The following is a 21,630-nucleotide window of genomic DNA, read 5'->3' on the forward strand; positions in this document are numbered from 1 at the left end:
AACACTATATAGAACTCTGCAGAACAAGTAGTGGAACGGCCAAGCATTGCCCGATGGCGCAAGGCTCGATTCATGCGGAATCCTACCCAACGGGCCCCGCATGTTTAAGGATAGCGGAGCAGAGACTGATCAGGCAATATAATTTCTGTAACCAACGTGCCGAATCGAATCCACTCTGTTGTGGCTGTGGATGGAGATTCAGACAGGCAGCAAGATTCTGGTTCTAATTGTGTCCGTCAGCTTGCGATATTGGCATATGAGTGTATTCGGATGATGACCAGACTAGACTCGTATCTTTGATCTTTCTTTTCTTTCATCAACTCCATATAATTCTGGGTAGACTACAGAGTGAAATAGCTTTGTGGATAGACTGTTGTGGTCTAGATAGATGGATACATGTGCCCAAGGCTGCAAGGCGATCCTTGTGGAGAACTCATGTGGGACTGGTAACAGTCAGGTATTAGGTATGATTGCTGTCTCAGTCTGGCCCACGATCATCAGCTCTGGAACAATCTCCCTGTCTGCAATTCCTACAATCCCGAGTCAGAATCATTGAATAATAACCATCGTCTGGTACGAATATAAATTCCTTGATTACAGAGAGTAGGCCTCTTCTTTTGAGGTGGCCAGGACGAGCTGACAGGAGTGAGACATGTCAGTGTCGATTGTGGCTGGGAGTCGGAAACAGGGCGTAAAATACCGTAAGGCTGTATCCAGATCCGGATTTCATGCAGGAACAGCTTCTGTCCGCCAATCAGATCCTGCAAATAGATTACTACCAGCCTCCTCCCAGCCTCCCACTATATCCACCCAACCAATCATAACGCTGGGCCGCCGCATTACGACGTATGGGTTATCGCGATCTCACCCGCTGTTGCTTATCGCTTTGTTTCGGCTCTGTCCTCCTCCTCCTCCTCGTCCCTCTCAGCTCTCCTTCATCTTTCCTTTCTTCTCTCCTGCATCATTCGCAAGTCAAGCGAGAGGTTGCTTGCTCGTTTATCATCCGCTTCTCGCTTGGCTTTTTCTTCTTAATTCCCATCCTGCAGCATTGGTCTACAATCTGTGCTTCCGATTGATCAATATTCTTGACCTGCACTAGGCCCCTCCACGGGACACTACAACTCTCTCTCCGTCAATTGATGGTTACATAGCTTTTCTAAATCCTTATTCAAATCTTGTCCCTGAGGTGAACTCTCTTTCAGAGAGAAGTTGCCATCATGGCTTCCAAACTACCCAGGATAACCAATATCAACCATGCCGCCGGCATCTATGCTGACATGTCGGTGGACGGTCCCGCAATCGGCACGCTGGTCGCCGTCATTGACCGCGCGAAGAATCTGCCGAATAGAAAGACTATGGGGAAACAGAATCCGTACTGTGCTGCGCGGTTAGGGAAGGAAGCTAAGAAGACAGAGACTGACCTGCGGGGAGGACAGACGCCGAAATGGTATCGCCCCATTTTCCCTTTGAGTGGTCGAACCATGCTGACTTCGATTTAGGGACCATGAGCTTCGATTTACAGTGCACGAGTCACCTGACTACTTCAGACTCAAGGTATCGATATTCAACGACGACAAAAAGACCGACCTGATCGGCGAAACCTGGATCGATCTGAGAGACTTGATCATCCCCGGAGGGAGCCAGAGCGACCAATGGCATCCGCTGCAGTACCGAGGAAAGTATGCTGGTGAAGTTCGCATCGAGATGACTTACTACGATACCAGGCCAGAAGACGAGGCGGTGATCGAACGGCGAACGCAAGCCGCCGAGAAGGTCCATGCCAAGAGCAGTGGTTCGAGACCGGCCCCGGCCGCTCCTGTCAGCTCATCGTCTTCTCTGTCGGGCCCTCGCCAGCTCGAGAAAGTCAAGAGACGGCCGCTTCCTAGCGACCCTACCGCCTCGACTCCTGCGCGTCCGGGACCCCCGAAAAGACTCCCTCGGCGCCTGTGCCGTCTCATCCTGCTCCAGTGAGACCAGTTCATCACGAACATGCTCATTCCTTGCCTGCTATGAATGGCGTCGATCACATGCGCTATGCACAAAGGCAAGCACCTGATGCTCCATACGATGCATATGCATCCGCGTCGCAGCCTCCGCCCCCAGCAAAGGTGTATGACACGCCTGACGACTTTCATCGCGAGTGGAATCACGCGGCGCCGGCCCATCCCGCACCAGCACCTCTAAGGCGGTCTCCACAAGAAGAGAGCTATCCGTACCGTGAGAGATCCGATGCCTATGACAATCGGCAACATGCACGGCCACGTTCCGGCTATGGCAATGGACCGGCTCCGGATTACCGCTCTATGCCACCAAGCAGACCAGAGTACCAGTCCCAACCTGGACCGGACATGCACCCAAGACATGCATACGAATCTACCTCTCGCCCCACCAGCCATCACAGCAACCGCCAATTCCCTGCGCCAGAACAGTACGGATATGAGGAAGATGCGTTGCGTCATAGTCATGGACACGAAGCTGCTCAATACTCCCCTCATTCATCTACCAGATCGTATAATCACTCCCCCATCGACTACGCGCAAGGCGCTCCTCCGGCCCCGGAACCGGAACATCACTACCGTCTGCATAGCAACTCGGTAGCAAGCATCAACAGCCGGCATCGCAATTCCATTGCACACGAAAACTTCCACCCGCAATATGCAGCCATGCAGCCCCGCGTGGACGACGAAGAAGAGGAGGGACCCCCACCTCCGCCCCAGCGCATCGGTCAGGCCTGGTCCAGCCGAGTCAACAGTTAGTACCGTCACCAGCTTCCTCGTACAAGGCTTACTCTCCAGAGTTTGCACCGTCCCCCCGCAATACCAACGATATGACCGCGCTCCAGCCGCTTCGCCCGTTGCACGGGAACCGCCTACAGGACCACCCTCGTATGAAGAATCCATCGGTTCCGCGCAGCCTGGTCGCCGGCTTTGACCCGGCCATTGCCGAGGTGGAGGCCGCCCGTGCTGCCCAGGAAAGCCAAGCGAACCGGCGGCGCAGCTTCTTCGAGGAGGACGCCATGATCCGGACCGTCGAATCGAAGCCTGCCTCAGTACCTTACCCTGACGAGACCGATCCCCGGCGTTCCTTGGTTCTTAGGAAGTCTGTCAGTTCCGAAGCTCGGATCGTCCCACGGCGCAAGTCGGTCAGCCCGCGACCACCCTCCACTGCGGAACGCCAGGTATCTCAGATCCCCTTCTCACCCGACTCGTACGATGCGCTGAATCCGAACGCGGCACGATCTGCCGTCACCCGCGACACAGCCCCGGCGTATGAGACGGTCGCACAGGCAATGCAGACGGCCCGACTCAATGAGATGAAGCCGGATACCTCAGGACCGATCATTGGTGACGATGGGCGCGAGATTGATCCTTCGGATCATCTTCCTTCGGATACTTGGGCGCCAGAACCGGAACGCAAGAACCGAAAGCCCGAGGTGATTCTCCGTTTCAAGCATCCCTCCGCCAGGGAAGTTGCGGGACCCCGTCCCCGGTCCAGCGGGACATCCACTGTTGCGGAGTACCCGGAGCGTGGCCGGCAGGAGTACGGAGGATATGGACATGGACGAAATTATAGCACGACTGAGGCGGCACGGCCGCGATCTTCGCACCGCAAGTCCGTCTCACCAGCGCCGAGTGCGCGCTCCTCGCACTCTGTTTCTAGCCTGTACGCCAATGTCGGGCCACCCATCCCGGCCAAAGTCCCTATTGCACCTCCAGCGGGGCCAAGCTACCCGGTAATGGGCGGCCAAACCGGCATGGATGCACTGAGTCGGGAGCTGAACAGCATTGACCTGGGGTCTGTGGGATGTAGTGTCGTTCGAGCGCCACGAAAATACGTCCCCAAGACGATAACGTACGCTATGTGATTATGAGATTTATGGGCATACGGATAAATTGAGAGCATAAGACAAATTGAGCGCATATGGACAAATTGCAACAATGGCGTTGGTTGATTTGGTTGATTTGGTTGATTTATGAAATAAGGCATCGTTATCTTGTGCCCATGACCTCCTTGTAGCTAGTGAATACATGAGTCAACAATCTTTCAACTGTTCAACTGTTCAACTGAGACATCTTCACTACAATGCTAGCACAATGGGAATAGACAACGCCCCCAACAACCTATATAATATATCCCCATCTCCAGCCCTCTCTTCCCATCCCCCAATGCATCCACAACCATGGCCCCAAACCCAAACCAAAACCAAAACCATCCAAACGAACCCCCATCCTCCTACAACAGAAGAGAAGAAAGAAACCCAGGAACCCGCCTGCGAATTCACCCACCCCTGCACAACCTCTACCAACAGCAGCAACACCTCCACCTCCACCTCCCCCTCAGGGACTGCCTCCGGCGGTGGCAACCCCCGCAAACTAATCTCCCACATCTTCGGCCGCAACAAAACCTCCACGAAGCTCTTCCCCCAACAGGTATGGGTGCACTACTGCCGCAAGCACTACCAGCGGGCGCGGTACCGGTCGCGCGCGTGGCCGTTTACGCAGTGCGAGCTGCTGCTCGATAGTCTGGCGCGGATGGAGGCTTGGGGCGGGGTGCAGAGTTTTGAGGTTGTGCTTAGGAGGAGGGAGGTTCAACGGCTTTCCTCCTCTTCCTCTGCGGAGCGGCAGGGCACTGCTATGGAGGGGGTTGCGGTTGCTTTGAGGAAGGGGAGAGGACGGGGTGGGAGAAGCTCTATTACCTCTACCTCTGTTTCTGCTGCGTGCGCTTCTGGGCAGGAGGATGAGGAGGAGTATGAAGATGATGAAGAAGAGTCATCTGGTGGCAGGAAGAAAAAGGGACGGCGCGCGCCACGGATCAAAGCGTGTCCTGTTCCTGAGTGGTTGCGCGCCGAGACGGGGCCTGGAAAGTCGTTTGCTGAGATCCGGGCCATCGTTGAGCGGATCCGGGAGGATTTGACGGAGCAGCATCGTCAAATACAAAAGTCCAAGGGCAACGGCAAAAGTAAAGAGCAGGTGTTGTTTCCGGATATTGAGATTCTGCCGACGTTTCGGGAGTGGGTTTTGGAGCAGGCTAATGAGGATGTCAAGAACACAGGCAAGAAGTCAAGGGTGAGTAGGAGGGGAGCGGTGCAAAAGGTACAAAGGTGATCCCAAGTAAATGTGATGCGTTCTCATTAGCATTAATCGTGACGCCTGTAGGCTGGTACATACGACGCCGGAAAAGTATCAGAAACCGAATAAAGCCGACCATAACATAAAGCAAAAATGATAACTTGCCGAGCCGTGTGCTGCTAAATGGCCCCAGATAATAAACGAAAACAATCATTTTCAAGTCAATCAAGAATGATCCGGAATCAACTCATATCCCCCCTCCGACGGAAGACTATTCCCTGCAAGGATCATGGCCAGCGCGCAGAAAAGACTCACACACCAGCTGACGGTGCAATAAATCCAGGACTCGCCCAGCCGCCAGCCAACAAAGAAACGGTCCTCATTGTCATACAAATATGCCTGCCGCCAGTGTCAACGACCGAGTATAGACCCAAAATGTGAGATAGACTTACGACAATCGACATACTTGCCGCCTGCACAAGCGCAGACAGGATAATCAGCAGACTCAGCACCTTCCACCCTGACTCGCGCAGCCGTTTCCCGGCCGACAGCACAATCAGATACGCAACCACGCTCATTCCCTCCAGCACAACAGCAAACGACATCAGGAACCCGACGGTCCGCCACATGGAGCAAAAGTATCGGTCTTCACCATGGCAGTCTTCACGCTGGGGGAAACTCTCGCAGACGTTGGTGAGGGAGGAGCAGCGACGGTGGAGGCCGTAGGAGTAGTGGAACTAGCCAAGTCAGTTCACTCAGTCCAGTCCAGCCTGTGCTCAACCCGTAAGAAAAATGTATGCCCACCTTTTCGCTATGATAGCTGACCCATTTCGGGACGACGATGGATGAGATCGTCAGGCCGAACGCTGTGGTATATTAGCCTCCAGCTGTCGCGATTAAAATCCACGAGATTCAAGTACCAGCAAGAAATAAAAGCAAGGTGCTGGCGTAGACGATGGTTTTTGTCAAGAAACCGGTGTAATTCTTGTCTGTTCCTCGAGGGACGAGATGGAAATCCATCCTGGCGTACGCGGTCGAATTGACCTGACCAAGAGGATGGTGTAGCAAGGGCAAGCGGGCGATGACGACAGAGCAGCTGTGGTCGGAAGGGGACGGTCAACGCTCACTGACCGGCAGCGAGGGTTATCACTCAACCGGAGTATGGTACAGAGTGAGTAGATCAATGCGACAGGAATGACCGATAGTATGGATTGAGAAAAAAGGGCTCGAGTGTCGAAAGCAGGGAACCCAAAAGACGGTTTAGTGAAACAAGACGATCTGGCAGGACGAGGTGAGCGAGGTGGGGAATGCGGCTCTGATGTGGCAATTCAATCAGTGAGACAGAGAGTTATCTAGGAAATAACACTAACAATAATGTTGTAAAAGACAGGACTGGGTTGCAGTCGTTCAAATGATGGAAGAAGGTGGAAACGGAGGAAGATGAGGAAACTCCCCGATAAATGAGGCTTGGGAGGAGGACAATGTATATCTCAAGGCAGCGTCATAGGTACGGTACTACCACACACCTTTAAATCTCTCACGAAAGTACCACCATCCCAACACACTCTCTTCTTATGATTCGACAAGAATCACCGCAACATAGCTGGATATGTACTCAGTACTACCTATCTACCCCCGGATTAATTAAATATATCCCACTTATGCTGATCGATGGTCATGCACTCCTGCTGGTGAATTCCTCTGTCCGAATGACCCGTCGATCAACCGAGCCATTATCATCCCTATTCCGTCCAATCATTGCCTCTTTCTACCTGAGCTAGACTCAAGTATAATCTTGCGGTCTTGTCGCAGGATAATAGAATTACGAGAACGGCCGGTCTCAGATAGTTAACTTACTTCTAAACAGGCTTATCTGGTCGGTCAAAGCGTCAGTCATTGCGGGGGTTGCATAGCCTAGTTAGTGGATTGCGGGAAACAATAAATTAATCTCCAACAAGGTCAGATATACAGTTGCGCTATACTGAGGAAAGTCTGCATGACAGAGATAGCAATGTCTTTCAATTGATCACATAATGTCGCCTGCCACTCAATGTAGAATAACAGTCCAAGTCATAGCATATAGCAGAGGCAGTATCAGCAGCCATCACCCAGCCGGCATATGCCTGCGGTTATCTCCCCGGTCAACGGTCAGGTACAAGAAGAAGAATCATTAGATGGGCAACATGTCGACTCAGACAAGAAACAAAAAAAAGAAACGCAGGAAAAGAAGTGTAATATTAATCTACAGACGCCAAAAGAGCATCGTTCGCCTTTCCATAGGCGGGCGTAGAATGGCATGATCAAGGAAACCATCACGACAGCGAGGGTCTCTCCGGCTCAGGTCACCATGGCAGGGAACCATCCAGAAGAGGGACATCAGTGGAAGGAGAAAAGGGAAAAAACGCCAACCCGGTCATTACAATCCGAAGCGCCGCGCACAGGTTTTTACTCTCATTCGCCTCGATTCCGCTGGATCATGGCACGGAAATCATCATTACTCTTCCTCGTCTTCTCATCGCCAACCGGGTGAGAGCCGCTTTCTGTCGTCACATTCGTGGTCGTCATTGTCGTCGCACTTTTGGCGCCTTCTTCGGGTTTCGTGCTGCCCCCCTGCGAGGCTGTCGAAGAAATGCTGACCCGCTTCACCCCCAATCCACCTCTTCGGCCACCGCGCTGACCAGGATGCACAGGACGCTTGATCGGTCCGGTCGGCTGGAGGAATGTGGCCTTGTCCTTTGACTTTGTCGCCTGACCGGGTCCCCCCTTCTTCTCCGCCGACTGCTTCAGCAGTTCCGAAACCGTGCCCACATGCAATTTTCGACCCGGAGCAATTTCCTGTCCTTCGAGTTCGAGCGAAGCCTTGCCGGCATGGTTCACATCCGCAAATTCGACAATAGCCCCTTGATGATCAGGGCGCAGGACGATTTTAATGAGCGGTCCATAAGGTTCAACCATTGCACGGATCCGCGCATCATTCACCGTGTCGGGAACGTTCATGAGCCCCAGGGTCCGCGCCGAGCGCTCCTTGGCTGCGCCTTCAGGCTCGACTGATGGCGCTTTGGTCCCATTCGCCTCAGCTGCAGGGGATTGGACGCGGTTCACGATAGTGGTTGCAGTTCGTTTAGCACCTTGGGGAGTCGAGATTCGGACCTGTAGCGGGCGCCAGCGGAATTCCTGTTCGTGCATAGCAAGGGCAGCTTCTGCCTCCTCCTACTCGAGAGATTAGCTATAAAACTCAGTAGCGGGATGGCCAAAAAACATACTTTGGTGGAGAAGACAATATAGCCAAACCCTTTACTGCCACCATCGACCTTTCTTGGAATCCGCACCGTCTCGATAGTGCCATACTTTTGGAACACTTCCTTAAGGTCACCCTCGTTGGCTTTCCAGTCAATGTTGGAAATGTGAATCTCCCGCCCTTCGTAAACAGGTCCATGACGGTCCTCTCTGCGCGTAGGATCTGAGATCTTGACTACCAGATTGAGGTCGCTTCCAACCCGGGTGCCATTCAGCTTGGTTGCGTTATGGGCATCCCCAGAGGATTTGAACTGCACGTAACAGAATCGCCGATGAGTGTTGTATTTAAGAGATGGGAAGCGTATATCGACAATCTCGCCATACTAAGACTGGTTAGTTTCACATTAGATGGAGCTGTTGGGCAGGTGCCTACCTCGCGGAACAGATTTCGGATATAACTTTCATCAGCGGTCGATGGAAAGTTCGTCACGAACAATGTGGATCCGGAGCCAAGATGAACCTCAATAGCGTTATCGTCAAGCAACTTCTGATCACGCGTCTGAGCCACGAGAGCTTCCTCTCTTGTTTCGAACTCAATGATGGCGATCTCAGAGTTTCCATCGTCGCCTGGCAGCATCGTCAAGCCTTTGATTGTCCCGCACTGTCCAAGTCAGATGAGGAAGTGAAGACAACAGAAAACCAGGGGAGAAACTTACATGACGGAAGAACTGTCGCACACGGTGTTCCGTGATATGCTGAGGCAATTTCTTGACCACTACTGTGGCATTTTCGCGGTCGCGCCGGAGTGCGACAGGCTCGGGTTGCGGCGCAGCGGGTGCTGGTGCTGGTGCTGCTGCTGGCTCCTCGGCACGGGCCTTTTTGCTGCTGGGATAGCCGTTTACTCCAGTGTCATCCTCGCGCTTACGCTTCTCTGCTTGAGATGCAAGATCGGCCGCCGCCGCCTGCTGTTGCTGTAACGCCGCCGCAGCTTCCTTTTCTCGCCGTGCGGTGATGGCCTTCATGGCTTTCCTGGTCTCAAGAATAGCCTGTTGGAGTTCGTCCGAGTCCTCGTAATCTTCACAGTGCGCGACGTAGACCTGCATGATCTTCTCGGGCCAATCTAGGTCTGTCCGCTTGATGGCCTGTTTCAACACGGCAGTTGCAAAGCTGGGGTTGGGAGTCCGCCGAGCCGCATCCGCCGTCGCTTCTCCCTGCACAAATTTGCTCCACGAGATCAGCTCCCAATGATAGTAGGTGAGCCAGAATTCGTAACTATTGCCACGGCGACCGACCAACCCCTTGAAGGTTTCGCGTGCACTGTCCCAACTGCCGCTTTCACTCAGGTAGCGGATATAGATGCGTTCAAGGCGAAACAGCGGATCACCCTGGTATGAGCGACCGTACTTCTTCTCTCCGAGTTCCTGAACACTTTCAATGGCGGATCGAATGCCAACCTCGGCAACATCCAGGTCCTCATCGGTCGAATCTGAAAGAAAGGCGCGCCGACGAAGGTAGCTGCACCAGGCGGTATGGACTTTCAATACCTCCTCCATACCACCGGCGTCCAGCAAGCCAGTACTTGTGGCTTTGTGTTTGATGTCAGCGATCCTCTGGAAAGATTGTCCTTCGCGCTCGGAGCTTAGGAGGTACTGCGACCAAAGGGTACCAGAGCATGGGCAATGCCTGGTGGCTCTTTCGAGCGTCGATATTGTGGTCGCTCTCGCGTTACCGTGCGTATTCTGGTCGATGAGGAACATGACGTAGTCCTCCCAGAGGTTGGAGTCGGTCGGGAAACGTAGGACTGCACGCTGGTAGATGGCGTTCACAAGATCGAAATTCGACTGGCGTTTCCGCCGGTGCCGGCTCACTTCCCATTCAATGTACTCCGAGTACGCCGCCCACTCCAGGCCAAACTCCCCAGCATCGACGGCATTGCGCAACTTGATCTCCAGATGCTCCCGCGCGTTGTACTTCTCTTTAATTGGCGTAGCAAGTCGACCCGCCGTGTCGGCCATGATTTCCTCGTAGTTTGCGTTGTAGTATGTTGACACGAATCCCGAAAAGGCCTGGAAGGTCTGGTCCCAGGTAGCATGCGGGGTTTGCAAGCGGGCATCGAAGAAGCCCTTTACTTGACTGGCACGTTCTTGCGATGGGCGACGAGAAAGGTCCTGAACTTGCAGATCCAGAAATCGATCCCAGACCAGATGGCTATCGTGAATCCTCCACCGGGTTGCCTCGGCACCTCGCTGCCACACTTCCAAAACTGACTGCCAGGTAAAGACCTCACGACCGACCAGCTTGTCCTCCTCGGACCATTGGTTCGAACCAGAATCCCCGTTTGCGGAGTTGTAGAGATATAGTACCCATTCACCGTAGATGGTCCATAGCTTGGTACTACCGTACTCCTCCTCAATTGATCGCTGGCAGAGTTCCATTACCGCTATGCGTTCCTCAACCGATTGCGCCAGCATACTCTCGTCCTGGATCCACTCCGCCCAGAGATCCTCACCCATGGCGAACAGCTTGTCCATCTCCTCCCGGGCAGTGCGCATATCTCTAAGGAGGTCGTATTTCCGTGGGTCGCCGTGGATATCCGGATTATTGGGCGGGTAAACATGGTTGACGAAGCCCTCGTGGAGCAGACGGATAAAATTTACGTGCGCCTCGTAAATATGCGGATTGTCTTGAATCTGAGCGAAGAGCTCCGTCGCCATCCTTTGAGCCTCGGGCCGCAAAGAAGTGTCAGCATAATTCCTCCGAGCAGCGCCTTCCCTCGGACCCTCCGACATTGCGATGTCAAACGAAGTTCTGGGAGTAGGCGTATTGTGAGAGATCGGGTTAACGTGAGGGTACATCGTGGATGGCGATAGTTGGCTTTCATAGGACTCGGTACCCCGCAAAATGGAGGTATTGGAACGCTGGGGCTGATGATGTTGCATTGACGCCAAATCTGCGAGGGTATCCATGCCTGGCGTGGATGCTTGTCGGGATGGAGGCAGATCAACAGACGGAGGCGTGCCATTTCCTCCTCCCATGTTCGGACCCGCACTTGGACTACTCGTCGCCGGCGGGGAAGGGTCGTTTAATTGCGAAGGGGCATATACGTGATGCGCAAGAGGAGATGAAGTCATGGCTGGCCGTGCGGAAGTTGTGCGACCTTTCCGTAGCGGCTTATTCGGTGGACGTGAGGTTGTGGCAGAAGCATTGTTGGCAGACATCGATCCGTTTCCAGGGGTTGAACGCCCAGATTGAGGATTCGAGTCTGGCGAAAGAAGTGAGTTTATATCCATAATGGAGAACTTTTTTTACCAAAGGGTTTGATGATGGAGAACGAAGGCGAAGGTAAAATGGAAGTCGCCAGTTAACGCGCTGGCGCGGACGCAAACCTCAAGGAAAAAGAAGAGGAAGGAAGGAACGAAATGGATTCGAAAATTAGAGGACAACTGATGATAGCCTCATCAACGAGTCCATTCCTGCTTTGGCCAGAGCCTCGATCGCGACCCAGGAAGCAGGACTTTTGTCGTCCTTTCAAGTGGTGCGGAAAAGTTCCAAACCACGACAGAATTGCGCAAATGGAGAGATTAGGACCGAGGATTCTTCCCTCCACGTGAGTAAATTTCCTCTTGTTCCGTTTTTCTCTCTCTCGTTGCTTCTCCTTTGAGTAGTCGATTCTTGACTGTATACGTTGATGCTTGAGGACAGAAATGACAAGGATTTCCAGGACGGAAAATGGGACGACCGGGGAGAGCGAGAAAGCCGAAGGGGAGAGAGAGAGGAGGGGGACCAAGCTATCCAGGTTAAGAGCTAAAAAGCGGGTAAGCGGCGGTCACGATGACGGGAAAATATGGGGAAATAGAGACCTACCAAAGGACAGGCGACAAGAAAGAGGTCGAGAACAGCGCAGTGCACCAGAAAGACGAGATTGTCTCTTCACGGACCTGAAGAAAAGACTGATGGGAGTAGGATAAAAAGAGCTCGCAGCATGGGATAGATACCTGAGGTACGAACGAGTACTATGCGACAACAAGCGTAGTAAGTGATCAGCCACCTAGCTCAGGAATGAACGCTTGAACAATCCTCAAGGCTTTAGCTAACATCGTCGACCTGAAATTTGAACTACGTAGAATTCCCGTACTACTATGCAGGAGTTTTGACGCTGATTACTACGACAGATTCTCGACTCGTTTGGATCGAGGGATTGTGTAACCGATGGTTTAAAAGACATGATTTGTTGCTCAGGCCATTTCAATTGATTGATACAACAGCTGCCTTGACGTAGTGATCAAAATCTATAGAGCGCTTTTACAAGGCTTAGGTGCATTGCTATGGATGACAAGCCTAGGTCCCTGCTGCTCGATTTCACCTGAAAGAGCTGGATCTGAAGCTGTTTTACGACTGGAGTTTGAGAATCATCACGTGCCCATGATCAACAGCCACTTGCATTGCGCTGTGCGCCGAGGAAGGCATCCCCTTCCCTGTTATGAACTTGTCGGCTGAATCTGTTAGTCAACAGTCGAGAATGGTGGATATGGATGTCTGAGTTGGCCAGTGGCTCGAACCATCAATCATCCACATCCCATTTTCGGAGTTGCAAACGATCGGACAATGGTTGAGCGAAGCAGATGAAGCCATGAGGCCCATGACGACTCAGGTATAGGTATCCAATGCTGAGAACACTGGCTGTCATGTAATATTTTCAAGCAGTCACTGCATTTTGCACCGTTCAAAAATGCTCAGCACAGCCACGTATATCGTACAAAATGAGGCAGACAAAAGGGCTGCCGCTTTAACCGACAGCAGCAGAAACTTACCGACACTAGTTCGATGATGAGGTCATTTTGCATGAAGAGGTAGTGGTAGTACTCTTTCTACCAAAGCGCTTAGAAACTTAGCAAGGGACTAGTCTACAGGTAGATTAGACTAGCTGCGAGCAAATTGCAAAAAGTTGCCGAACTTGCAAGGAGTTAGGACCGCCGTCTGAGAGCTAGAACTAAAAAGGTTGCTGGCGTTGGTCAAGCCTCAAAGCAAACAAAAATGTGGCTTGATTCACTAGCCACAGTGTACGGTAGACCATGTCAACCCACTCCGCAGCCAAGAAACGCGGATCATGTGCTCTCGACTTTCCGATTGCAATTTTCCCTTCAGTCTCCGAATATCAGGCTCACTCCGGGGGTTGTTAACGCTCGTTTGTCATGGCCACAATGGGTGCTGTATATCCCTATGGGCAACTGATCCGGTCAGGTAAGTCATTACCCTTCCAATTGCTTTATCCGTCACCTGTAATATTCTTTTGGCCCTGACACATTTGTGTAGCCCGGAGAGGTGTTACTTTCGTCCCTCGACGCACCCTGACATATTCCTTCCCTCGTCGTGCTCAGGATGACGGCAGCAATGGGCCTAACGACAAACCGGAGGAGCAATCCAAACCGTCTGCCTTGTCCTCCATCAAGAATTTCTTCTTCGGTGGCCGGTCCGAGACCGCAAAGCCGAAAATCACCCGCAGAGCAACAGCCCCTCCCAAGCGTGAAGGTTCATTGAGCGCAGATTCGATTTTCGCCGAAGACGAAGCAACCCCGAAGCTTATTGCATCCGGTCGGACGCCAGCAGCACGCAAACAAGCCACCGAAGCGGCGGAAGGCGAGGAGGAAGCCAATCTGGAGGTGGAAAACCGAAACCGTATCACCATGGCGACCGTGCTCGATCCTCGTCCGAAGGCGAGGATGCGCTGGGAGCGCAAGATGATTATTCGGGAAGTACGTCGTCGGGGTCGTCTAACGAAGACCGAGCAGATTATGCGGACGGAGCGCGAGTCGCTGTCCAAGTCCCATTGGTTCAAGACGTCCGTGAAGAAGCTGGGACCCCTCGCGCGTCAGATTGCGGGAAAGAATATCGACGAAGCTATGTTGCAGATGCGCTTCAGCAAGAAGAAGGTCGCCAAGGAAGTTCTTGAACATCTCGAGCACGCGAAGAACGTTGCCATTGTTCGGTCAGGTATGGGTCTGGGCAACGCCGCAGAACAGAAACCGATCACCATCACTCTCAACACTGGTGAGCGGAAAACGATCACCAACCCTTCATCAATCTACATTGCCCAGGCTTGGGTCAACCGAGGACCATACGGAGTCGACTACGACCATCGCGCTCGAGGCGTGATTAATCGGCTGCGGCCCCTTACACGTCCCTGAGTGTCTTGCTCAAGGAAGAGAATACCCGGATCAGAGAGTGGCAGGACCGTGAGGCTGAGGCACTGCGCAAGCGGAAAGCCCAACTCTGGACCCAGCTTCCGGACCGGAAGATCACCGCGCAGAACCAGTACTATAGCTGGTGATCGACTCGTTCGCTTCGTTGTTTTATAGCCATGACCAGGCGATTTGATGGGTTGTTATCGGCGTTGTTCGTTTCCTTGTAACTTTTCCTAGATTTCTGAAAGCTCTCTCCGTCGAGCGGATGTTGTCAGCGCTTCCTCTCCCACATCTATCTACTCTTTGGTGACGCGAGGTCATCGGCTCGCCAACACCGTTTGTGGTCTAAAGAATTGAGCCGATAGTGGGCTCACCTTGTACAATACTGAAATATACATTTCTGGACGCATTGGTTTTCCCTATAGTTACTAAGTCGGGTACCTATAGAAAGTGCCCTGTGACGTCTTCTATTTCACCTATACGTCCTTTTCCCTGGGTCCGAATTGACCATTGTCAACAACCTCCCCTAGGCAAACTGATTTCCCATCCTTTTCACGACCTCGTTCTGAGTCGGGTGAAACGAATGAATATATCAGACCTGGTCCAGTCTGGCTGGCGATTGATTGCCCCACACGCACCAGAGCCCGCGGCCAATGAAGCGCACGGGCACTTGGATATGGTCCCCCTGCATCCCTCCACAGCTCGCCCATTGGGGCAGGGCAATGAGCTAGAATATCAGCCTCTACAAGAAAGTGAAAGGCCGCGTTCGAACCCTCCTACGACACTTTGCTTCCAACGGTTCTTTCAAATATCTTTCCTCATGTACGTGCTCATACCTGGACGCTTTTTCCCGTACTAACACCCGTCCAGACCATTTCTGCTTGTAGTCACTATCATTTTAGCTGGCTTCATGATGATGGCTGAATCAGTCACATCCGAGTCGCATCTGAGACTGAGCACTGTGACCGGGTATTTCTTGCAAGATGAGTCGACGACTGATCCGGGCACTTTCGATTATGTGAGCTGCCATTGAAAGATTACCATCACCTAGGGACCTAGCTGATGATGGCCAGGTCACATCAAACTTTGGCCTAATATCTCGACGCTATGACTCGGACGCCGAGTTTGATCCAAACGGCCGCAGAACCCAATGGGAGCGCTTTGAGTACCAGATCAACAAGCTCAATGCAGAGAGTGGCCCCGAGACAAGCTACAGACTACTTTATCTTGGCCGACATGGAGAGGGATACCACAATGTCGCCGAGCGCCGCTATGGGACAGAAGCATGGGATGTAAGTCTTTCCGCTGATATCCTCTACCTATGGCTTCTTATAGGAACTCGATTGACTGTTCTAGTGCTATTGGTCCCTCCTCGACGGCGACGACAACGGGACATGGGTGGACGCCCGTCTCACTCCTGTGGGCATAGCTCAGGCGGAAACCGCGCACCGCGCTTGGGAGACGCAGATCGAGAACAAGATCCCATTCCCTCAATCGTACTACGTGAGTCCGTTGAATCGATGCTTGGCCACCGCCAGTATCACGTTCCGCGGCCTGAAGATGCCGCATACGGAGCCTTTCCGCGCGGTCGTCAAAGAGGTACGTCGAGTGTGTATCACCTTTCATGGGTCATGAAAACTTACATCAGCAGCTCCTCCGAGAAACAATCGGTCTTCACACCTGCGACAGTCGGTCATCGAAAACAGCCATACAGGCCGAATACCCCGAGTACATCATCGAAGATGGCTTCGCAGAGGATGACCCCCTGTATGATTCAAAGCTACGGGAGTCTGACACCGCCAGAGACGCTCGCCTTCGCGACTTACTTCAGGATATCTTGTCTCACGACGAAAACACTTTTATCTCCTTGACTGCCCATTCGGGCGCCATTACGAGTATCTTGCAGGTCACGGGGCACCGGAAGTTTGCGCTCGCGACGGGTGCTGTCATTCCGGTTCTGGTCAAGGTAGAGCGTGTGCCTGGTCCATTGCCGAAAATGCATATTGATCCTCCTACGACGGCGCCGATTTGTAAAAATTGATTTCAAGAAGCCGTGAGCGGGCCTATGGAGGTTTTGGCAGAGGCATGTTGTCTATGCATGTCTATTGACTATTGTATATTCCCAGATGAAATGATATCCCTACACCTAGCTAACATAATGTATTAAAGGCGCAGTCAATGCGAATGGCAGTTCTCTTGCCACTTTCTGGGTTTGGACCAGCTCGAGCGCATAGTAAATGAGAGTTGTAAGGACGAAAGTTAACGCCCAGTCCTCCTCCCTGGTCGTAAATTCAATCAGGGTCTTATCCACTCTGACGATGGTGAATGTTTCTCGGATATGCTCATCGAGACGGCTTTGATATTCACTTTAGTCAATTTTCTGAATTGCGTCATAGAAATACATCCCCTCTCAGCCTCCTAAAATATACCCAGGACCGCCGCTCTGGCTGTGGTCTTCAAACGCGGCAACGGTCTGCTTCTGTTGAGATACCTTGAAATCCACCATCGGATTCATCTCGTTCTTGCTGGTTGAAGCTTTTGGAGGCAGTTGCACCACAGGTGTTACCACTTATCCTATCGCTGCTACTTCAAAAGATGCCATGACACATGAAAAGTTGGCAGTGGCATCCTCGCCTGGATACTCGTTGCAGCTTGTTAGCCTGGAGACCCCTTTGGAAGAACGGGTTCAAACTTGATACATCCTCCGGTCTTCTGTATATGGTGCGGGATAACGCTGATCGTCTTTGTATACACGCGAAAGCAGAGAAGTTCATTTTGATGGCAGCACACGACCACAAGAGTCACCCGGACATACAGAGGACGCAAGATTGCTGCAGAAAACAGTCTATATCCCGCTTGAAAGCGTTATTGGAATCGTACGTTTTCGCGTGTCCAATATGCAAAGCGTCTGAGGAGCGCCATCAGCCGTATGGCCAACTAGTTAGCGAGCGATGTGTCTTCAATGGACACAAAATCAATGAAGGCTAAGCCCTAATAGCATGGTGATAGTTTCCCTCGCCCCCTCCTCCTCTCCCGGGGGTCGGTTGACTCCGGGTTCACCAACCTCATACACACAATTATTGATTGATCGCGTCGTAAATGCCGCTCTCGCTCTCAGCCCTCCACACGTCGTGCTTGCTGCCCGCCCGCCCCGCTTCTCGGCCATTTTCCTTAGCAATGTCTGACAATTCGGTTCCTTCTAAGATGGGCTGGCTCTGGTGAGGAAGGAACTCTGACCGAAACCTCAGGGCAGTTCGCGGCACCTCGCCAGCAGAAGTCGATCCTCATGGAACCTCCCCCCAATCTGGACACGTTGTTTCAAGCAGTGAATTGAGGAGTGCTCTTTCTTATTGCTCGCCAGTGACATAAGGCGTCAAAGCTGCCAGAGAAGCTACGATGGCCTGAAGTTGGATATGGATTTCCACAGGGAATCGTTGCACGAAGTGATGGAGTATACTGCGTACATCCCGAGCTGTGAAGGTTATTCGTCCACTGGGTAAGCTCTTAATATGATTTCATATATACATGGCTAACAGATCAGTCGGCTGATAATTTACCAGGGCTATAAGGAAGTATTCCTCACACGCATGACACCAGATACCCGTTACGTCGAGTGCCTGGAGAGGACAGTTCCGACCACCACCGCCGAACCAGAGGAATTTATGGCGATGCAGTCCCTTGGCCCCTTGGCGCACTGAGAAGGAGACTCATCTCCGAAGCCTATGCCTGGCACTGCTGGCATTTCTGTCGGCAGCTGGATCATGCTTCGATCTACCAGGCGAGACCATCAGAACTTGTCATATTCGTTCTCGTCGGAAGTGGATCGGACTAATGCCCGATCGAAAGATTTTCAGTCAGTCTTTCTGACGTTGTAAGGTTCGAAAAAGCATTGGTTCCGCTCCGCCACCATCCGTCTCCTGCAGCCAGCTGGCGGAGCGGATCTCTTCTGGTAGAACAGAAACCCCCTTGATTGTGCGGTTGGGGTGGTTGAAGCCGAGTGGAAGATCCGCTGGATTCCTCTGGTCTTCTCCATCTGGCCATTCCATGATTCTCAGCTGGAAATTCTGAAATAAAAGTGGATGGCATTTATCATGGGCACTAGAGAGTGCAGTGCGCTTAACTATTGCACCCTTGCAACTGCCTGTCAGCTTGTTCTTGAAGGCCGTGGGCCTCCAGATTTCCAAGACCAGGTGATAGCTACAGCGTCAGTTTAGGTCGAGCGCCGATGACAGCGAGCAAGAGGAATTTTTACCTCCCGTTAACCGCTGTCTACGGACGGTGGTGTACAAAGCTGATCAGGCAGGGCATACGCACTTGGCCAAGAGTGTTTCAGTGCACCTGGACCCAAGTGGGGGAGTTCCATCTTGGAGAATCCAGAGGGGGGTTTGCGCCTGATAGGGGGATAGGATCCTGGCTTGCCTTGTTGGACAGGGCTCGGTATGGGATCATTAGCTCTCGACTACTGCAGCCCAGATACAACGGGTTGGCCGGCTGCTGGAACATCTGGCCAAGCAAGGACTGATTACAGATGTAGTTGACGTGGAAATAGCTGATCAAGAACTGGTGGACCACCAAGAAGACATCGTGGTGCCTGTGATAGAGAGGGTTCGGGTGGACGACAAGCTGTTATGGATAATGAACCCCCCAACTAAAGGCCATGTTGGTGTTCACTTCAACGATGCACAGGGCTGACTGATTGGAATCTTGGCTTATAACTGGCTGATGTACCCGGACAAGTTTGATCTTAATCGCGTGGAGAACGAGGTGCTTGCGTTTTTTAGCTCAGTGTGTGCGTTTCTCGCACTTCTTTCTGTTGCTAGTCTTATGTGATTCACTAGTGAGCTTATTGTTAGTAGAGCCTACGGAGTACGGCAAGCCATTGGAAGAAAACTAAAAAAAAAAAAAAAAAAAAAAAAAAACTAATTAAATAAATTGATTCCTAAATATACCGCTCACGATGCCGCCTAATCTCCTGTATATGAATTTCCATACCATACTAAACGATATAACAAAAGAGTGATGCCTTTAGACATCATGCTACTATGCGTTCTGAAGGATTTTTGAGAATTATCTTAGAAAAATCAAGTCTGCTAACATTGCAGTATGGTTAGCAGAGGGCAATGAGCTACTTAATTATGCTCACATATGTGCCAGGAACCTATTGCATGTGCCGTTCTTAATGCCAACCCAGAAAGGAAATATATTTTAGGGCTGATGAGGGCATGGAGAATACCACGAGAGAGGCTGGATTCAGAGGGTTTCCGTGGGAGTTTCGACACATATAATCATGTTCACAAATTCGACAATGATATTGATTCATATTCTATCTTTCTATTTAGTGTCAACGTGTCATGATCATGATCCTTGATCAACTCGGGCATCTCCGACTGATACTGATAAGCCCACTATTTAAGCATCATTTTCCCCCGCATTTTTTCCCCTCAACTCATCCCACTTCTTCCACTTATTCTTTTCCCACAATCAATTTCTACGTCTAAACCATGGAAGGCCTCACCCCCTCTCAACTCACATTCTTCCGTGAGAACGGCTACCTTGTCATCCCCGACTTCCTCTCCCAAGAGGACATCACCTCCCTCCTGACCGAGACCAACAGACTCCTCGACGACTTCCCACTAGAATCACACCCCTCACCAAATTCACCACCGGCGACGACGAAACCAACAAAAACGACCCCACGTCGGCGACGACTACTTCCTCAACTCCGGCGACAAGATCCGCTTCTTCTTCGAACCGGACGCCTTCTCCTCCACCCCCGACCCCGCAACCGGCAAGCCCACCCTCCTCAAGCCCAAACAGCAAGCAATCAACAAAATCGGACACGCGTTGCACTCGCTCTCCCCGCCCTTCGAGAAGGTCTCCCTGAGCGCGCGCAATGCCGCCATAGCCAAGTCCCTGGGCTTCGTGGACCCGCGCTTGCTGCAGAGTATGGTGATCTGCAAGCAGCCTGGGATCGGGGGCGCGGTGCCGCCGCATCGGGACTCGGAGTTTTTGTATACGAGGCCGCCGTCAGCGGTGGGGTGGTGGTTTGCGCTACAGGATGCGGGGCCGGGGAATGCGACACTGGGGATGTGGAAGGGTTCGCATCGGCAGGGGATCAAGAGGCGGTTCGTGAGGAAAATTGGGGAGAATGGGAAGGTTGTTGGGACGGAGTTTGTGGAGAATGATGGGCCTGAGATGCCGAGGGGGTCCGAGGGTTACGGTCAGGACCAGGGTCAGGAGGTCAAGGATGAGGATTTGGAGATTCTGGATATCACGGCCGGGTCGTTGGTGCTGATTCATGGGAATGTGTTGCATAAGAGCGAGAAGAATACCAGCCCGCGCAGCCGGTTTGCGTATACTTTCCATGTCATTGAGGGTGCGGACGGCTGGGACTATGATGAGAGGAACTGGCTGCAGCCTCCGGAGGGTGGCGAGTTTTCCAAGCTGTATCGGTAGGAGACGAGAAGAATTGTACGTACCTTACCCTTCTACTTGTCTGCGGTGGCTTCTTAGACAGCTGGAACGCCAATCCCGCATATTGCTTCCAGATTGCGTCCAATATCATGAAGCCCCCGGTGCTATGCTTGCCCACACTCGAGCAATACATGCCAGTCATTCTGGGCGTTCTTTGCGCCACAATCATCGTCTAGCTGCTGATCCTCCTGCAATGTTTCCTGCAGGTACGGCAGCAGGCTCGATATTCACTGCCCATACCCCGTGGGACTAGGAGGAATATGCCAATGGAGGCATTATATCAAAACCTTGTCTACGCATCTGGCTGATAGATCCAAAATAGAAAGCCTATACTATAATCTCAGTCAGTGTGCCCGAGTGGTTAAGGGGAGTGATTAGAAATCACTTGGCTTCGGCCGCATAGGTTCGAGTCCTATCGCTGACGTTTCTTTTTTACTTTTGTACTCTACGGCGGATCCCCGCCTATCATGCTACAATACAGAGTACTAAAGCGCATTGCCAGATTTGCTGGGTATACGGAGAGCAGAGGAAGAGTACAATTCGCTCGCATAAGGCGATTCTAGGCCAATAGTAGGTAGTGTGACTATTCCATGTGGAAGACGGACCTTCGTTCCATCATGACCAATACTATCGTTAAATGGAACTTCTTTCTGTTTCTACTTAATTAA

The 21,630-nt window shown here is 52.1% G+C and overlaps 8 protein-coding genes and 1 non-coding gene across 9 annotated transcripts; 7 read left to right on the forward strand and 2 right to left on the reverse strand.

The window, feature by feature from the left end:
• Positions 1 to 617: 617 nt before the first annotated feature.
• On the forward strand, positions 618 to 1,464 carry P174DRAFT_3539 (uncharacterized protein). Its single transcript, XM_024821735.1, has one exon. It carries the CDS (start codon positions 653 to 655, stop codon positions 1,097 to 1,099), a length of 447 nt encoding a protein of 148 aa, XP_024686677.1. The 5' UTR covers positions 618 to 652; the 3' UTR covers positions 1,100 to 1,464.
• On the forward strand, positions 1,218 to 3,865 carry P174DRAFT_455853 (uncharacterized protein; the record flags this gene model as incomplete). The annotated part of the gene is made up of 4 exons (XM_024829372.1): positions 1,218 to 1,447; positions 1,500 to 1,912; positions 1,969 to 2,724; positions 2,757 to 3,865. The coding sequence occupies 4 exons, from the start codon at positions 1,218 to 1,220 to the stop codon at positions 3,863 to 3,865; spliced, it is 2,508 nt and encodes an 835-aa protein (XP_024686678.1).
• An 81-nt stretch (positions 3,866 to 3,946) lies between these two features.
• P174DRAFT_3696 (putative pathogenicity factor) lies at positions 3,947 to 5,284 on the forward strand. Its single transcript, XM_024822289.1, has one exon. The coding sequence runs from the start codon at positions 4,029 to 4,031 to the stop codon at positions 5,103 to 5,105; it is 1,077 nt and encodes a 358-aa protein (XP_024686679.1). The 5' UTR covers positions 3,947 to 4,028; the 3' UTR covers positions 5,106 to 5,284.
• A 10-nt stretch (positions 5,285 to 5,294) lies between these two features.
• Positions 5,295 to 6,089, reverse strand: P174DRAFT_362335 (uncharacterized protein; the record flags this gene model as incomplete). The annotated part of the gene is made up of 4 exons (XM_024821852.1): positions 5,295 to 5,468; positions 5,522 to 5,806; positions 5,874 to 5,935; positions 5,990 to 6,089. 4 exons carry the CDS (start codon positions 6,087 to 6,089, stop codon positions 5,295 to 5,297), a joined length of 621 nt encoding a protein of 206 aa, XP_024686680.1.
• Positions 6,090 to 7,520: 1,431 nt separating this feature from the next.
• Positions 7,521 to 11,596, reverse strand: P174DRAFT_426418 (U6 snRNP complex subunit PRP24; the record flags this gene model as incomplete). The annotated part of the gene is made up of 4 exons (XM_024825384.1): positions 7,521 to 8,279; positions 8,333 to 8,689; positions 8,740 to 8,967; positions 9,023 to 11,596. The coding sequence occupies 4 exons, from the start codon at positions 11,594 to 11,596 to the stop codon at positions 7,521 to 7,523; spliced, it is 3,918 nt and encodes a 1,305-aa protein (XP_024686681.1).
• Positions 11,597 to 13,495: 1,899 nt separating this feature from the next.
• On the forward strand, positions 13,496 to 14,897 carry P174DRAFT_436475 (mitochondrial 54S ribosomal protein uL22m). The gene is made up of 3 exons (XM_024826055.1): positions 13,496 to 13,547; positions 13,620 to 14,483; positions 14,510 to 14,897. Exons 1-3 carry the CDS (start codon positions 13,508 to 13,510, stop codon positions 14,632 to 14,634), a joined length of 1,029 nt encoding a protein of 342 aa, XP_024686682.1. The 5' UTR covers positions 13,496 to 13,507; the 3' UTR covers positions 14,635 to 14,897.
• A 382-nt stretch (positions 14,898 to 15,279) lies between these two features.
• On the forward strand, positions 15,280 to 16,658 carry P174DRAFT_381334 (histidine phosphatase family protein). The gene is made up of 5 exons (XM_024823072.1): positions 15,280 to 15,310; positions 15,359 to 15,506; positions 15,562 to 15,780; positions 15,845 to 16,087; positions 16,140 to 16,658. Exons 2-5 carry the CDS (start codon positions 15,399 to 15,401, stop codon positions 16,527 to 16,529), a joined length of 960 nt encoding a protein of 319 aa, XP_024686683.1. The 5' UTR covers positions 15,280 to 15,310; positions 15,359 to 15,398; the 3' UTR covers positions 16,530 to 16,658.
• Positions 16,659 to 19,901: 3,243 nt separating this feature from the next.
• On the forward strand, positions 19,902 to 21,098 carry P174DRAFT_436477 (phytanoyl-CoA dioxygenase family protein). The gene is made up of 2 exons (XM_024826056.1): positions 19,902 to 20,043; positions 20,126 to 21,098. The coding sequence occupies exons 1-2, from the start codon at positions 19,990 to 19,992 to the stop codon at positions 20,942 to 20,944; spliced, it is 873 nt and encodes a 290-aa protein (XP_024686684.1). The 5' UTR covers positions 19,902 to 19,989; the 3' UTR covers positions 20,945 to 21,098.
• Positions 21,099 to 21,305: 207 nt separating this feature from the next.
• P174DRAFT_t1 lies at positions 21,306 to 21,386 on the forward strand. Its single transcript has one exon. It is a non-coding gene; the product is annotated as a tRNA-Ser (tRNA).
• Positions 21,387 to 21,630: the final 244 nt, after the last annotated feature.

Source organism: Aspergillus novofumigatus (genome assembly GCF_002847465.1).
Source record: "Aspergillus novofumigatus IBT 16806 chromosome Unknown P174scaffold_1, whole genome shotgun sequence".
In the NCBI taxonomy this organism is placed as follows: Eukaryota; Fungi; Ascomycota; class Eurotiomycetes; order Eurotiales; family Aspergillaceae; genus Aspergillus; species Aspergillus novofumigatus.